Source organism: Haliaeetus albicilla, chromosome 1 (genome assembly GCF_947461875.1).
Source record: "Haliaeetus albicilla chromosome 1, bHalAlb1.1, whole genome shotgun sequence".
NCBI classification, from domain to species: Eukaryota; Metazoa; Chordata; class Aves; order Accipitriformes; family Accipitridae; genus Haliaeetus; species Haliaeetus albicilla.
In genome coordinates this window covers 24,769,284-24,787,529 of record NC_091483.1, presented here as the reverse complement: position 1 = coordinate 24,787,529, position 18,246 = coordinate 24,769,284, and the positions used below count along the sequence as shown (strand labels likewise).

The 18,246-nt window shown below is 41.3% G+C and overlaps 1 protein-coding gene across 1 annotated transcript in view; it reads left to right on the top strand.

The window, feature by feature from the left end:
* The window catches only part of LOC104324502 (transmembrane protease serine 11E-like), a 47,746-nt gene extending 33,035 nt beyond the window's left edge, over positions 1–14,711 (top strand). Inside the window, exons 6-10 of the mRNA XM_009928748.2 lie at positions 4,437–4,475; positions 7,588–7,783; positions 8,604–8,863; positions 10,312–10,454; positions 11,986–14,711. Of these exons, the coding sequence (XP_009927050.1) occupies positions 4,437–4,475; positions 7,588–7,783; positions 8,604–8,863; positions 10,312–10,454; positions 11,986–12,147 (800 nt within the window). The 3' untranslated portion in view covers positions 12,148–14,711. The remainder of the gene's footprint in view (positions 1–4,436; positions 4,476–7,587; positions 7,784–8,603; positions 8,864–10,311; positions 10,455–11,985) is intronic.
* Positions 14,712–18,246: the final 3,535 nt, after the last annotated feature.

Genomic DNA, 18,246 nt, shown 5'->3' with positions numbered 1-18,246 from the left:
CTGATGTTTTCAGTTGTTGCTAAGTAGTATCTAGACTAAAGTCAAGGATTTTTCAGCTTCTCATGCCCAGCCAGCGAGACAGCTGGAGGGGCACAAGAAGTTGGCACAGGGCACAGCCAGGACAGCTGACCCAAACTGGCCAAAGGGGTATTCCATAACATGTGATGTCATGTCCAGGATATAAACTGGGGGGAGTGGGGGTGGGGGGATTGCCACTCGGGGATTAACTGGGCATCGATTGGCGGGTGGTGAGCAACTGCCCTGCGCATCATTTGTACATTCCAATTCTTTTTATTACTACTGTTGTCATTTTATTAGTGTTATCATTATCATTATTAGTTTCTTCTTTTCTGTTCTATTAAACCATTCTTATCTCAACCCACGAGTTTTACTTCTTTTCCCAATTTTCTCCCCCATCCCACTGGGGGGGGGCAGTGAGTGAGTGGCTGTGTGGTGCTTAGTTGCTGGCTGGGCTTAAACCATGACAGTCTGTTTCCAGACAGACCTGCTTTCACTCTTAAAAAATCCCTTTACTTTGAGGTTTTCTCCATTGCTGTGGTGTTTTCTTTAGTACTAGTGTTCCAGCTCCCAGTGTGGGATACATGGTCAGGGCACTGTATCTGGCAGATCTCTAAAGCAAAGCAGCGCCTCTACCCTGGTGGATACAGCATTGAATTTATTGACAGGTGTCACTGACCTTTTTCCTTCAGTAGTGGGTGGATGGGAGAGTACATCAGCTGCATAGTCCTGATATATTATAAAATATGCTAAAAATTAAAGCTGTACAGACATCCTATTTAAGACTTGCAGTGTGTGCGTGGAAGACTTTTCTCCAGTTATACACAGGTTGGTCCAACTGGAAACAATGGGTAAAATTTTGCCCACTTGAGGTTTGTACTTTTTTCTATGTGCCTCATAAAAAGGCAAACAGAGATATAGACAGGTGCCTTGCAGAACAGCTGCATGACTCACAGCAAAACTCAGTGCAGTGAGAACATGCTAATTGAATTGCTTCCAGCACTGTGCTTGAACAAGCTGGTTGCTCCTTTTGTCTTCTCGATGAGCTTTGCAATATAATGTAAGTGTTAATAATTGACTGCAGGCTTTATAATTAGGCATTGTGAGGTAAATGTCTCTCCACCCAGAGAGGAGCTAAAAGAACACTATTATCAATATTGCACTTGAAGGCAAAAGGTGCTTTTACATTATTGATTACATTTGTTGGTTTATTACCAGTTTCCACCTATAAAATATTAGAGTGACCCAAATTATGAGCTAGTTCTGAAGGTTGTGTGAATTTCTAGGAAAACATTGGATGCTCATCATAGTTGAAAAAAACAAGTAGGGCCAGATTTTTCAAAGCACTTCTTGCCAATATAAACATATGGGTAAAGTAGCCAAATACTTAGCAGAGCTCAGTACCCATTTTTTTTTTTCACTCACTTTGTAACTTACCAAACAGTAATGTTTACACCACCGATGAATCCCTCTTCTGGCCTAGCTTTTACTGTCTGGTATTATTACATTTTGACGTAAGGGATCTTGGCAACAACCAACCATATCATCCATGGAAATTCACAGAATATAACTGACATTCCTGAAATGCAGAAGTACCTGTACATTCCACCCCTTGCCTCTGTGAATCACATATTTAAGAATTATCATTAAAATCCACATTGATCCCACTATCTTCATAAACTTCACTCGCATCAGCAAAAAAGAATTCCCCACACCAAAATCAAAACAACATAATCACAACACTGAACGAAAGTGGACAATTTACACACAGTCTACCCCTTGTCCCTTTACCACAATTACAAAACCTGAAAATTCCCCACAATTGTCCCACTCTCTAACAGTGTTCAGTCCATGTTTTGCACGTTACCTCTCCCAATTACTATCCTTATCTTGAATTCCTCACGCCCCATGTTGGACACCAAAAAAGGACTGTGGTGGGTTGACCCTGGCTGGACGCCAGGTGCCCACCCAAGCCGTTCTATCACTCCCCCTCCTCAGCTGGACAGGAGAGAGAAAATATAACAAAGGGCTTGTGGGTCGAGATAAGGACAGGAAGAGATCACTCACCAATTACCGTTACAGGCAAAATGGACTTGACCTGGGGAGAATGAATTTAATTTATTGCCAATCAAATCAGAGCAGGATAATAAGAAATAAAACCAAACCTTAGAACACCTTCCCCCTACCCCTCCCTTCTTCTCAGGCACAGCTTCACTCCTGGATTCTCCACCTCCTCCCCCCAGCAGCGCAGGGGGATGGGGAATGGGGGTTGGGGTCAGTTCATCACACCTTGTCTCTGCCGCTCCTTCCTCCTCAGGGGGAGGACTCCTCACTCTTCCCTTGCTCCAGTCTGGGGTCCCTTCCACAGGGTGCAGTCGTTCAGGCACAGACTGCTCTGGCGTGGGTCCCCCACGGGGTCATAAGTCCTGCCAGAAAACCTGCTCCAGCGTGGGCTTCTCTCTTCACGGGTTCGCAGGTCTTGCCAGGAGCCTGCTCCAGCGTGGGTCCCCTATGGGGTCACAGCCTCCTTCCGGCATCCACCTGCTCCGGCGTGTGGTCCTCCACAGTGGATATCTGCTCCACCATGGACCTCTGTGGGCTGCAGGGGGACAGCCTGCCTCACCATGGTCTTCACCATGGGCTGCAGGGGAATCTCTGCTCTGGTGCCTGGAGCATCTCCTCCCCCTCCTTCTTCACTGACCTTGGGGTCTGCAGAGTTGTTTCTCTTACATGTTCTCACTCCTCTCTCCAGCTACCTTTTCTGTGCCCACCACAACTTTTTTTCCTTTCTTAAATATGTTATCCCAGAGGTGCCACCACTGTTGCTGATGGGCTTGGCCTTGGCCAGTGGCAGGTCTGCCTTGGAGCCGGCTGGTATTGGCTCTGTCGGACATAGAAGTTTCTAGCGGCTTCTCATAGAAGCCACCCCTGTAGCTCCCCTGCTACCAAAACCTTGCCATGGAAACCCAATACGGGGTTTTCCTCCTTCTTTCATAGGAATTGAGAAAGTACAAGTGAGTATTTTTACTGAAAGGGGACCTTGCAAGTTGTTGCTTGCCCACCAGTAAAACTTATTTATCTTTATTATGTGAACAGTTCCTTTTTATAGTGAGTAAGACTGTGTTGCTATATAAATGTCCAATTATGACTCTTCTCCCGTTCTTACAAAACAAAGGAGCAGCTGCATGCACATATGGCAGCCCTAGCACTGCCTTTGCTCTGTAACATTCCCCACAGTCAAGCTGTACATGCACTGGAGTTCTCTTTCCTTTTTCTATCATGATCTGATTAACGTCATGTTAAGAAATGAATGAGTACACGTCTAGTAATGGTGGATTGCAATTCACCCTGCATACCAGGAGGAGTGTCAAGGCCACAGGCAAAACACAGGTGATACAAGCACAACAGGCAATAAGTATGAGCCAGAGACGACTCCTGGTTTGGTGTGGTTTTGGATCAAAACCAGCACATTATTCTGTGTAGCTGCAAAGAGAAAAGAGAAAGGAAGAAGTGGATAATGACAGGGATCTGCTGAGAAAGGCTATTCAGCCCCAAAATGTGAAGTTGTGTATGCTGTACAAGAATCATTATATATTTTAAAAATTGTATTGAAAGTGTGATTTTTTTTTTTTTTTAATTTGTTTTTACTGCTGGCAACTAAAATGGTAGCTCTACTAAAAATAGCATTCTGGAAGAAGGGGAATAGACTTATACCTTGAGCCAATGCTTGTTCTTGTCAGCATGAGCATATTGTATTGTCTATAAACATACAACATGCATATTAAAGAAGGGAATGTATTGCTAGAACCTGCTGTGCCATGCAATAAATTGCTATTAACTGTCTATTTTAGTATTAATAGTGTACCAGACACCCTGTTGCTCAATAAGATAGGAGAAGGGAGAATGAGCTGCTGCTATTGTAAGCTGGCATTGCTGCAGGTGAAGTCACTGCCTTCTGATCTTGAAGAGGGCACAGAGTGGGTACGAGATCTCCTCCTCTGGCTCTCACTCTGGTGTAAAACACTGCCAGTTGATTTTTTACAAAAAAGGGATTTCAAAGCTTTCCACTGTAAAAATTTCTCCCCAACAAAATTGTGGATCTTCAGTAATACAGGACTCGTTTTGTCCGTACTCCCCTCCAGAAACATCAGGGTCCAGCAGGATGGGGGAGACCCTGTGCCTGGTCCTCAGAGGATATTGGCTGGCTGGAGAACAGCGAGCAGCACCGCAGACAGGAGTGCAATAGCCAGGGCAAGAATGTGACCACATATGAGCTACCCTGGTTTCTCTAGCAGCCCCCCTCAGCTGTGCCTCCTGCAGTGCCCTGTACTCCAGTAGCTGTTGGGTGGGACGACCGTGCTGATGGAAAACCTTTTCTGTGCTGTCCTGGCGTTACCCTGACTGTTTGTTTCTTTCAGATATGGAGACGAGAAGAGCAGAAGCCCTCTTCAATGACAGTAAGTGAGGGCTTTTCAAGCCTGGGAAATCTCTGATTGTTTTAATTAGCATTAATAGTCTCTGAGCACTTTTCCCAGCCCTTCAAAGCCTTTTCTCATCCTCCTGTCTAATGAATGTGACCTTGTACTTCACACAGATGAGCCATGTGTTTAGAAATCCTGCTCAGTCACAAGGAAGCCTTTTTTTATTAGTGTCTTCTGGGATACTTAGGAAGACTGGCTTGAAAATAGTGGTGATGCAGTAAAAATCACTTTTCTAGAAAAAGTCTACAGCCACCGCTGAGTTCCCTGGTCAGTTTTTTTTGCAGTGAGATGTTCCTTCTGTTAAAAATATCAGCAATTCTGTGAGAAAAGTGCAAACAATGAGAAAAGAGAAAGTGCTGAGGGCTCCATAGAAATCCCCAGCGTTGGGCAGAGGGGAGACATGCAGGTCTTTCTCCCTAAGTGCCTATGGCATGCTTCTGCCTGCAGCAGTGCTGGTGTGGAAGCCCGAGGATGCACGTTAAATGTAAACCCTGCCATCTAGGAAACAGAGGACTTTAGCCAGTGAGGCCTGAGCACTGTAATGTTCAGGACACTTGTTTATTTACTAGCCTGATCCAGTTGCTGTTGGCACCAGTGAGAGCTTTTACACTGTGTCTGCTTAATTGTGTATTTGGACAGGCAGAGACTAAGCCATGTTTCTACATGAAAGCTAAGACATTTCAGATGACTCCTAGGTGTACATAGTAGAATTGAGTGAGTGAGGAGGACTTCCAGTAAATAAAGGAACTTAATTGCTTGGGGTAGTTGACTGCTTTAATCACAGTGGCTAGCTGAAAGGTGTACTATTACATGCTAAAGGCAGGAGAGTCCTTATCAGGGATTTGAGTGCATTTTATATTTGAGCAGGTTATAGTTAGAAGCAATCTCTATTATAAATTGATTAAAAGATGTACTTGAATAGAATACTTCATCAAGTCTAATCCTGCCTGCACAGGGCAGGCACTGTTCTCTGCCCCCTTGACGTAGAGTATTAGAACTGCATCTTGGAGCAGCAGCTGCAGAATCTGCTTCATATATGGTTGTGTTGGATGCTGTAGCATAACAATTAATCTCCACCTTGCTACCTGTTATTTTCCTATACACACATTAAGTGATGAGATTTACACCTGAACATGTACCAGCATGTTGTTCAATTAGTGCTTTAAGGGTGGCAGCCTTGCAGAGACCTCTAACACAGTCTGCGAGTGAGAAGTGCCCCAAAAGCTGGTAGGGTTGGGCACATGCAGAAGAGTTTGGAATAATAGCTTTCTGTGTGCTCTCAGAAATTAGGAGTATGTCTAGTGTGCATTGGAAGGCAGAAGTGACCGTAAGGAAATGTATAGAAGTTACATCAGCCTGTGATTCTAATGAAAATGTTCAGGATTTTGGAGTGGCTAGTAGCACAAAATTGTTCCTTATGGAAATATAAGGCAATATTGCTGTAGGGGTTGAGGTAGTTTGTTTTAGAGATGTTTTTAAGCTTCCAGAGAAGGAAGTCAGCTTGTTTGGAGATTTAATAGTCATAAAAAGCCATCTCTGCTTACGAGTTGGGTTTCTTTCAAGTCTTGGAAAGTTTGATCAGTTCCTTAGCAGTGGGCTGTCAAGTAATGGAAGATTAAATAACAACACTTTCTGGGTCCATTTTAGGTGCTGGTGTTCTGGGGCACTGATGGAACTGTGAGTTTTTCCCTGTGTTTTGAACATTGACTTCTCAGGTGGTTGATAGGATTGTGCAGTTTTAGGACCAGTAACTGAGGATTACCAACAGCTTTCAGGAGAGAAACATGCTAGCACAGACAATCTTATCAGTTATGGTATATTCTCCAGTTTTCCTTTCACACAGAACATTTAGGACAAGTAGATTTAGATTTCAGTTATTTCATTCATTGTCATTTTAAATCTCAGAACAGGGCAGACTCTACACTGAGCACATGAGCTTCTCAATATCGTATGGCTTTTTTTTTTCCTTCTCAAATTTATGAACAGCTTTCAATCTGCTGTGTTACTGATGCTGCTTTTGACTATAAGGTACTGTTAACATAACTCTGTGCAGCTCCTAGCAGGAAGGGGCAGAGGTTACACTCTGCGTGGCTCCAGTGTTTCACTTCTGAGGACTTCGAGGGCCCTGGGGCTGGCAGCTCTTCAGTGACGTACTACTGACTTCTGCTTTGTCCCCCTCTGGGTCACTGTCTGTGGGAGACAGGCAGTGCAATGGTTTGGATTGTGTTGTCACTATGCAAATAATTCTTAGTTCTGTCTCTTTTCAATGAATTGGGATAGTCCTGTCTGTCAACTTTCCTAATGTCTAGCTGAAATCGAGGCCTGGATGAAAACTAGTGGGTCTTGGTCCAGGTAAGATGGATTTGATGCTGTTTGGATGGGAGAAGACAGCTGAAGCAGCTCTGTCCATTGAGGAAGTTTCTAAAGCTACCAGGGGGCTTCAGTTGCTCCCAAATACCCTGAGTTTCGTGGCTGAAACCATGGATACTTTCATTTCTCTCTGAGATTGGAGGATATTACTTTTTGTCATGGATGCACACCATGCTGGAGGTATCCATGCTTTTGTCATCTCTGGCTTGGATTAGTGTGAAGCTCTTTGCCTGAAGTGCCTCTCCAGGTCCACTTGCAGACTGCCATTTGTGCAACGTGCAGTTGCCTGTTTCCAGGTGACATCTTGCTGATGTAATCTGCATGCATGCGTGGCTTGGATCACTCCCATCTTAGATTTTTCCTTGTTTGTGTTTTATCCTAATGACAAAGTACCCGGGACATTATTTAAGAATTGTCCTGGCTGTGTGGTGAAGGTTTTGATTCCTGATTTGGGCTGCTCACGCAGCTAAGCCTGAATGGTTGACCACCATGGCTTTCCATAATAGTCAGTTGTTCATTCAGGCTTCTAACAGAATGGGTTGTGCATGAGGATCTCTGATTGTTTGGGGTGGCTGGTGGAAGGTATATTGTCTTGTCGATGTTAATATTGTTAGAGAACCTAGGTGGTGTGTAATTTTACATATGTTTTCCACAGCTATTGGCAGGCATATTTACTAAACAGAAGAATAGCTAATATGCTCTTTCTCCTTTTTGACAGTCTGTGGGTTACGGCAGAATAGGTCAGTCAAGTCAATGGCAAAATCATCATCATTGCGAATAGTCGGCGGATTGTCTTCTGCAGAGACTGGGGACTGGCCGTGGCAAGCTAGTTTGCAGTACAATAATATCCATCGTTGTGGTGCAACACTCATCAGCAATACGTGGCTTGTATCTGCAGCTCACTGCTTCAGAGAGTAAGTTCCCATTTTAGAGAGAATCTGCAGCAGAATGTGCCCCATGTGTATCAAGTTGTGTGGCTTTCCAGATTTGCACCACATCCCTGACTCTTCCCAGGGGAACAATTTTCTGCCTTGGAGAAAAGTCAGGGTTAAGCAGACCCATCACCTGAATGTTTCAATCAGAAATTAAAGACTGACTCTTTGGAGCAGAGCTGTCAGTTTTATGAGCAGAAATCAATAGTAATTTGGCATATTGAGCAAAGAAGTGCAGAAAAGGTAATGTGACTGAAATGGCAGAGTATTCGTTTCCTGTTGCACTATGTGTTTTTGAAAGTGCTCCTTCCTGTTACAACTAGGTTGCTGCTCCTGTGGGCTGCTACCAGAAGTTACAATCCCACATTCCTACCCCTCCATTCAGCCATGTGCTCCCAGCACTTCTTTGTTTCAAGCGTGGCAATTGTGAAGCTGCAGGGCATGTAAGATGGAACAGCTGATTGAACAGATTATTAACATGCAAAAAGAGTAATGGAGATGAAGAGTCTTCTAGCAGAAGAGTGTTTTGCTTTGATTACAACCTGCAGCCACACAATGGCTAGGTCAGGAACAAGGAGCAGGGGAGTATGAGACCATGGTTGAGGAGTGAATGCAGAATTGCCACCTTCTAGCAGCAGTCCACAATTACGTGGGACACAGTGTTAGGGAAAGTGATGGATGCCTGAAGAATCTAGTAGGGAGCTGGCTTGAAGGAGCTTTACAATAAAGGTGCTCACCAAGTTTAAAGTCCTGAACATTTATATTTACACCTAAATACTTACAGCACTCTTACCTTTTTCAGCATGAGTCACCCTCAGAAGTGGACTGCTACTTTTGGAGCTCTTTTGAAGCCACCAAGCTTGAAACGATCAGTCAAGACTATTATTATTCATGAAAAGTACCGTTACCCGGAACATGATTATGACATTGCACTTGTGCAGCTCTCTAAACGAGTTGAGTTTACGAGTAGCATACACCGCGTTTGTCTGCCTGAGCCATCTCAGACTTTTCCATACAATATTTATGCTGTCATCACAGGCTGGGGAGCACTTACCAATGATGGTGAGTCCTGAGTCTACCAGGTGACCTGTATGATACATAAACAGTGGCTCTGATCTACTACTGAGTTGATACCACTTCTGTAGCCATATGTTGTATGGCAGCAAGCCTAATGCTTCGTCTATAAGCAATAGGTTTGTTTAATCATAAGCAGCATTTTCTTGTTCTAAAATTAGACTTGACAAAGACAGAACTACAATCCACTGAAGCAGAAAACAGGAAGAAGACTGTTCTCTTTTTCCAGCCTTTCCATTTCATATTGTAAATTCTTAAGAAAGGTAGTCCAGCCATGCTTGTGCTTATTATTAAAGAATTTTAGTCATGGGTTTCTCTAGGTTTGCTTTATTAACAACTCAGAGTTGGGCCACCACCGCAGTGAATGGCGAAAGATATCTCAAAAACGCCTTCTATATATACGATTTTACAAAACATTATGCAATTGATGTCTTGTCAAAAGAAGTTCTTGGTGTTCTTGGTGTTTTTCCATGAACTCTCAGTTCTCTATTCTCCAGTGGTTTCAAAAGTCCAATACATTTTCCTGTCTCAACTGATTCTTATTGTCTCATCTTGGTTCTTCTGAAGTTAGTGGTCGTAGGCAGGTCTCCGGTCACCACAGTCACTTATCTTCTTACACATCAAAGATCACCTTTGAATTTCTGAGAATCACTCAGGTTGTTTTATTAATTCATCTTACTCTAAAGTTAATCACTTACTCTTATCTATTCTTATGTCTTAGGACTAAGATGTATGATCCTTTTTCTGTTGATTCAGCTTGACTGGATTTTAAGCCAGCCATGGTGAGAGCTACACAAAGGACAAATAAGCAACTTATGCATATTGTTTTATAAGCACCTGCATTCTATTAATCGCATCTAAAACAATCTCCAATCATTAGTTATATGTCTGATATGAATAGTCTTAAAAACAATGAGGCTTAAGGCCTAGTTCCCTTTACACTTATATAGCACCTAAAAAATTTTTCTCCCAGCCCTAGCCAGAAGCTACAGATAACTCTGTGGGCTTTCAGGTGAATGTGCAGAGTGAGCTGCAAATGGTGACTTACCCCAAGCTCGCACTCTTATCAGGCCATGTTAAGAGTAGATTTAGCAATGGAACCAAGATGTCTTCATTTCATATCATCTGCCCAAATTGCTAGGTAATTTGTGTTCCATGGTATTATATGGAACATGTATAAAATATATGCTTTTATACTTAAGGCACTATGTACCATGCAATCGTTACTTCTGTCTTAATGGTCCTAAGTGAGGTCCTAAGTGAGACTATGAGTATGTACATTTTCCTTAAAGGCCTAACCTAGACAGATCAACAAGCAAAACCTCCACATTAAACCAAGTCAAGCTGGTCCTCCATAAGAGAACATTAAATACTCTTCTTGTATCTTAACTACTGCAAATTCTGTAGATAAATACCCAAACTATATTTTCCCTCAGGTCCAACTCCAAATGCTCTTCAGGAAGCAACAGTGAAACTTATTGACTCAAACACTTGCAATAGAAAAGAAGTGTATGATGGGGACATAACACCCAGGATGTTGTGTGCTGGATACCTGGAAGGAGGAGTAGATGCTTGTCAGGTAACTGTAGCTGAAAATTAGAAAGTAAAACTATTTTAATGCTGACTCCAGTATCTGGTTGACCAAATCTTAACCGACAGTGTATTAGTCCTTTAAGTAGGCTCCATTCAAACAGGAATAAGTTGTAAAATGAAATAGCATTTCGTACATATCATTTAGCACATAAAACCCATAGTAAGAGCACTAAATAAGTATAATATTCAAAATTTAAGCCTTTGATAGTATGAAATGAAATTCTCATTCTGTAACTCAGAAGAGCTGCTACAAGCCCACTTGATTCTCATCATTTCTTGTGTGTGAAATCTAACTAACAATTTGCTTGGAAAGTGATATGACAAGACATTGACAGAGATACTAAATGCTGAAATACTAAATATGAGCTAAAAATTAAATGTCTCAAGTAGCCAAAACCAGACACCTGTACAGTTGGGAAGGAAGAAGTTTAAGAATGTAGCAGTTAAGTTGCCAGCAAAAATGCACTATTGCTCATTGAAATTAAATTCTGGACTGGATCATCTCATACCAGGTCTGTTATGAGATCTTTGGTAACAGACTTCAATCAGTGGAAGGAAAACTGTCTGAAACAAAGATAACTATAAGGAAGCTACTAGCTGTAAATGGAATGGTAAGGATACATGCGTGGTACAGGTTTGCAGGTTTGCAAGGAAATGCTTATATTCAAACAAAAATATTTCCATAATGATAACTTTTAAAAAGGTAATTTCTGTTTATGTTATTTACAAAGAATGTACTCCTAAGTGCTGGTTCAAAACAGAACCTTTCCAGTAACCCAGTCCTACAGATTTATGCCTAAAGCAAAACTCCCTGCAGAGTAAGTCTGGGAGGCTCAATTCCTCTGTTCCCGTCTGGCTCAGCATTGAAAAGACCTGAACAGAAGGGTGTGACTGCTGCTTATTACAGTAAAGCATTTTGGTCGAAGATGGGGAATTTGGTCTGTTTTGTGAGGATTGCCTTTCAGCCTTTAAGGTTTCCAGTTTAGCTATTATGACCGTGTCATGCTATTAACAGTATCTGAATTCAGCCTCTGAAAGTGGCTGACATCTTAAGGAGATATTGTCTAATTAGAAGACCAAGTTCCTGATGAAATCCTTTTTGAAATGTTATTGCTGCAAGTGACTAAAAGAATTTGTTGAAAGAACAGTGGTTACTGTTAAAAAAAAAAAAAGTTAATGTTGGCTTAGATTGCTGTATATATTTGTGTTTCCCTACTTTGTACGAGGAGGAAGACAAGGTAGGTGGGAAGCAGTGTTTCACAAAACAGAAGAGAAGCTTTTTTTTTTTTTTTTTTACTGTAAAAGCACAGAGACAGGTCAGGAGGTTCCATGGCAAACAGGAAAAAGCCACAGAGTCTGAGTCAAGTTTCAGAAACTGCCTGGATTCTGCACAAATGGAAGCTCTTGAAATACTGCTTGCTTTCTTCTCTTATTGGACACACACTCCTGTCTATGGAGAGAATTATATTTTCCCTTCTGATCAACTAAATCTTTTTTCCTCCCTCATCTTTCTCTAGGGGGACTCTGGGGGACCACTGGTTACTCCAGACTCTAGACTGATGTGGTACCTCGTGGGAATAGTGAGCTGGGGAGACGAATGCGCCAAACCAAATAAACCTGGAGTTTACACACGAGTGACTTATTTCCGTGACTGGATTACCTTAAAAACTGGCATCTAATTCCAAACTCAAAAATGGATTTAACTACATAGACTACGTGTAACTCATATTTGTCTGTAATTCTGAAGCATTATTTTTTTAGTATATATATTCCTATGTAGTTTTGGTTGAAGCAACCTTTGCCCGCAGCAAGCGCTATCTTTGCTGTCAGAGATCCTAACCCCTTGTGAATTTATACTAGATGCATGAGATTGCCTGCCTCATCTTTGAGCCTTGAAACATTCTCACTTACCAGAAATTACAAACTGACGTCATTACACGAACATTTAAAAACTACCAATTTACCTGCTTTATAAATACAAATGTTTTCCAGGAAGAAAACAGAAATTTTTCTTCAGTCATGGCTGAGGTTTGAAGCTGAACCTTCTTCCTCCAGTGAAGCAAATGCTGTCACAGCTGCGTTTCTAGCAAAGCAAACCCTTGATTATTATTCTTGTTAGAGACTATCATCTGCACAGACTGCAGCCAAGACCCTGGATGCTCGCCCTGCTCAGAGGCCTTGATAGCTAACAGTGGATCAGCCAGGACTGAGGGTAGGTCCTAGCTAAGGAAAAAGAGGATTTCTGTGCTTCCAGTATGTTGGAATGGAAAAGAGAAAAGCTTGATGTTCTTCTTTTGAAGTACATTTTTAACAGGAAATTTTTTGTGGATTCTGTGAAGTTCAAGTTACTTCAAAGTGCTACTGTGGAAGTGCTTTATCACAATACTCTGCTGCTACCTCTGTACCCACTGCCTTCTAGATCTACTCTGTTCGACTCACAATATGCTTAAGATACAGAAACACAAGCTCTACCCAAATTTGTTTGTAATATGTGTGTCCCCATGAACAACCTCCCTGGAAGGAAACCCAGCATCTAAATTTGTGCTAAAGGAAAAATAAATATTCACCACAAATAAACTGGGAACTGCCTTTTTCATTCAAGAAATAGTGTGCTATTCCAAGGGCATGCCAGCCAGTGGAAACCATCTCACCACAAAGAAAGCAATTAGTGATACTGTCTTGCTTCACTGATGGATTCATGTCTGCCATGAATGAATATGATCCTGTCTTATGAGACTGAAGAGTAGCGTCATATTAAAGAACAGTCCCGAGAAGAACTTCAGAGTAAATGCAATCCTTATACACCAGTTAAGCACTTTTCCTACCTCTGTGCATGACATCTCATGGATTGCTGGTGGAAGGGGGTCCAGTGATGCGGCTATTACTGTCCCCTAGAGCCCAGGCCTTCAATAGGAGGATCCAAAATGTCACTAGTATTGTCTCCTGCAGTCTTTGAATGGCCACCAGACTGCTTAGGCTGTGAATGCAGGACTCACGGGAGTCTGTATGACATGAAAGAAGCTGCAAGCCCCACAGCTGAACCTACTACAGCTGAAAATTTCTCTGAAGCATCCTGCCTCCCCTTCTGCTCAGGACTGGGTCTCTCCTCAGCCTTCCTACTGTGCAAGCTCTCCAATAATCAGCATCCCTGGGAATGAGATGCTCGGCATTTCTTGAAAAATTCCACCCTGAATTACAAGTCTACATATGGATGGAAAATCCTATGTTTAAGCCTTGGTGGCGGAGGAAGGGGTTGTCTTATAGTTAGGGTCCTTCCAGTCTTTCTATATATCTTTTGAATTTCAGTAGAAGACAAGATGCCTTATATCAGAAAGAAATCTACTGAAGGTTTTAGATTAGTTTTGGTTTTGAAATAGTAGTATATTTATTCTGATATTCCATGTCCATTATAAAATGAAAAGGATCTTGGGACAGTTAGGAGGATAGTTAGATGCAGCAAATCCGTTTCCTTAATTTATTGATGAAGTTTGTAATTTATGCACTTTTGAGTTGCTGCTACTTTTCAACTACGAATTTACACTGGGCCAGGTTCAGTTACAAAATAGAAACTTCATGGAGTTTTGGATTAGGTCACCTGGAAACACTGTTTTCTTCTAGTGTTCAGGTCCCCTTTTCTCGAAGGCTTCCTTTGGAAAAAAAATTACATCTAGTTTTTTTGTGCCTCTTATTGCTTTGAAGGTGAAAATCATGACAAGTGTCCTTCCTTATAATCAGCTGATGAATTGCAATTGAAAGTAAACAGTAGTTCACTTTCATAGATAGCTAAGGCTTTGTTTTGCACTGAAATCTATCTTTTTGCCTAGCAAATGGAGGGGCAACAATAAGGAGGTGAGGCCCAGATTAGATACAACCCCTATAAACTGGTTCCTACCTCACACTGCAAGTGACATGTATATATAATACCTTTAAAATGAGAAAGGCAGCCTTTATTTCAGGTTTTCTCATGAGAGGCCAAACAACCAAGAGGTGTGTGGGAGAATGTCTACCTTACTCAGGGAGTCCTGAGCCAGCCAGATGCACTTTTCACAGATTTTTTTAGCAAACTGTCTGGCCTGGGTTTGTCTTATACTCCATGTCAGTGTTTTATTTATGAAGATAGTTTGTTTTCTGCCCTAGAATAAAACAAAGAGAATATTGTGTGATTAAAGAAAAGATTTTTAAAAACCTTTTATTGTTGTTGATGTTAAGATTTAGCAAGGATTTAAAAAATATAAAGGTAATATGTTTCATAACATTAAATGTATTTAAAAACAATTGCTCCTTTTCTGTCCTTTTTTTCTTAATAATAACCAAGCTAAAAATTGTATATGATGCAAAATAGACTAATATTCCTTATTTTGATATAAGACTATTCTAAAAGTGCAGTGCGCTCTGTTCATTCCCCATCCTAGGAACTGTTTGTCTTTAACAGTGGTTGGAGCTTTACGGATGTTTCAGCAAAGACAAGGTCAGACATCTTCTTTTCTAAAATACTCAAAGGTGAATTTCAGTTAAGCTAATGCTATGCAAATTTGCGAATGGATGTGAAGCTTCATCCAAGAATCGACCACCTTGCTTCTGGCCGTGGAAAAACTTATCCTTGTAACGTGTCATTGCTGGAAATTGGCTGTAGAGAGGTCTACGCAGCTGATGTACCAATTGTCTTGAGATTTCCCAGGCGAATTTAAAGCATCAAGAAACATGTTCCAAACTTCTGTTTATTCAAATTGGTTTGTTTAAGGCTTGCCCAATGCTAATTTTCAGCCTGGAGCACAAGTAGGAAAGAAATAAGAGGCTGATTGCACAAGGCCTAATCATGTGAGGAGGTCTGGTTGAATGACATCAGTCCGTCACCAGGATTCCTTATGTAGGTAAAGCTTGTAGAAACTCCAATTCCATATCTGCTGTTCCTGTTAACAAATCAGAAGAGCTGAGAGCCAAAAGTTATTCTTTAACCCAATGAATATTTATCTGGCAACTCGTACTCTGCGATGCACGTGCATGGGAAAGCTGGCTTTTGCTTTTGGAAATGCATTCATACGCATGTCAGTGTGGAATCAGCTTAGGTAATTGGTGCCCTTGTTTATCTGGATCAGGATTTTAACAACATTGTTAACATGGTTTGTAGGAAGGTGTCACTTGCTAGAGCAGCCCTAAGTGACAAGATACTTTGGCCCACCCCACTGGGAAGCTGGAGTCCATTTAAACATGCCAGCAAAGCACTCCTACAACGCACGTTGTGCCAAAAAGAAGAGACAAAGCCTTGCCAATCAGCACCTTGCTCCTGCAGGAGCTGATGGTAAGCCATAGCCTATGGTAGGATGTTTGGAAACCCACTGAAGGATGTTGATGTGGATTTATGGTCATTTCTGCACTGGCCTGTGTGCTAAACTGAATTGTGTTGGCCTTAATACTTTCACATAACCCATTTTTAGGGAGAAAGCTACATAGAGTTTTGTCTGCTAATTTGTTTATTAACTAAATAAATCAGGGAAACAAAGGCATCCCCTCCAAATCCCCACTTTGGGGTGCCCATTAAGAATGTCAAGTTGTGCCTGGAAATCAAGAAATTAAAAGACTAAAAAAAAAAAGTGCAAGTGGCTGGGATTTTCCCAACAGATGGAAAGGAGATTTACAGCTATATCAGCTTCAGCTCCTTTTGAAAATACTGGTTCTAAAGATGTATTCAATACCTGCATGCAGAATGAATCTACAGTAATGCACATAAACTGAAGTTACAGAGATTTTGGGCATGAATAGGCTCAAGTTCCGAGGTGGTGGCATTCTGACCACAGCCATGTACCACTCATTGCTTCAGCAAGTCTGTAAACCTACAGCCTCGCTTCGTACATTTTGCCAGTCTCAAAAGCTATAGCTGACTTTAACATGGTACAAATATAGAGTTGGGAATTCCTTTAAAATTAATTTATTTAACCAAATTTTCTAAGATTTTATGGTTGTAAGAGTTTTTAAAAGATAGGGCTACAGGGAAAAGTCAAATGGCTCCGGATGTTTCAAATTTTGCAAAATTGGAAAATAAAGAGAAAAACCTGTATATTTTTTTATTTGATATCATCAACATAGAGGGCTCCTGAGTACACCTACTAATTGATGCATGTGGAAACCAGTTTCTTTGGCTTCTGGGGTAAACAGAATCTGCCCATTGTTATTTGGCAATTTATCTTAGAATGCCCATGTTCATGGTTTCACTGATAGTTAGTCTTTGCTTAATAACTGCTAAACTGTTAGGCAAGAATTAACTGGATGTTGCTGTTTCTCTGTTTAGGCAAAAGGGTCGTCAGTATTCTCTGTTACTATGCAAAATCTGTTTCATGTGAGATGACTGCATACCAAAGTGACAGGACAGAAAGATGGTAAGTAGCAGGTTTTTGGTTTTTGGGTTTTTTAATTTTTCACAACACATTTGATCGGTAAGTTCTTAAAAATAAGAATTGTTAGTTTAACCTTAAAAAAAAAATTGAAACAGGTTCCTTTTTAAGGAAAGAAACCACAAAATTAAAGGTAAAAATCACTGACAGAACTAAAAATTCGCAAAGTGGCAAAACTGAAGCTGACATTTTTTGCTGTCTTTAAACTCTCCTTCACTTTTTTTCTTCTTTATAGCTTTTTCACTTTATAGCTGGGACTCCTGTTAATTCGGTTCATCAGGTACGTGCACTGCTCTTTGAAATTAATTTATTGAAATAATGGAAGTAATTTTATTCTTGTATTTTCTGATTTTTATGTATTATGTGAAAAAGCGACAAGCACATACCAGCCTTAAATAGCAGTTCTTTACTGGTAAGGATTGCATTCATCATCCTGCAGAACTGAACGGCTTTCTCCCTTTATCCCACCTTCCAGTCCAGCATTTCAGACTTCTAGTGGCCTCTAGTGGTTCTCTGAAATTTGCCCACATCTTTATTTCTGTGTGTCACAAAAAAGCTGTGTAGCAGGCAAGTACTTTCACCCTGATCCTGCCAAAGCATAGCCCATGTTTGAACGAGCACAGTGTTGTCCAGCTGCTCTTCGTCTTTGTTACTAATTCAGTACAAAAGCTGCGCGTGTTGTTGAACTGAAGTGTAAAGCTTGAGGAAGACATGGAGGGTTGCCAGAACTCTGTTCATTAGAGCTAGATAAATGCTAAAATAATGCATTGGAAGCTCACAAAGAGGACAAAACTTGGGTCTTCTTGCCCCTAGAAGTTCCCCAAAACCCAATCAAGATAAAGAAAAGGCTTACTTTTTTTTTCCTTGTGTACTGTAGGATGCAGACAGTTGGTTGTGGGTTTGTTTTTTTTTTTTTTCCAAAGTTACAAATATTTTAAAATTTAAGGTGACTATTCTGTATACATTGTATGCAGTGGCATTTTTCAGTCCTGGCTTGTGCAGTAGGATGAATCCCTCCCATTCTAGCAAAGATGTGCTAATGGTATCAAGAAAGATTTAAACTCGTCACACCTACCCCAATTATAAGAGATAATGAAAGGGAAGGCAGGGTTTAAGTTGAAGGGAGAATAAACTGCCTAATGGGAAGGCAGGCAGCGCTGGGATCCTTATCAGAGTTTGGGAGACTGGAGAGAAAGTATTTGTAGGAGGTGATGTTGAGCTGGTGGTGGAGGCAGAGTGATGGTTGCCACATTCTCCTGGTTAAATGCCACTAAAAAAAGGGAAAATGTTTCCACAGTCCTGTATACCATGTTGGCATGGGATGTACATTGGTTTTGACTACTTTTTGCCAATCTCTGCTCCTCTATGGCCTTGGGTGCTCTCCAGCAT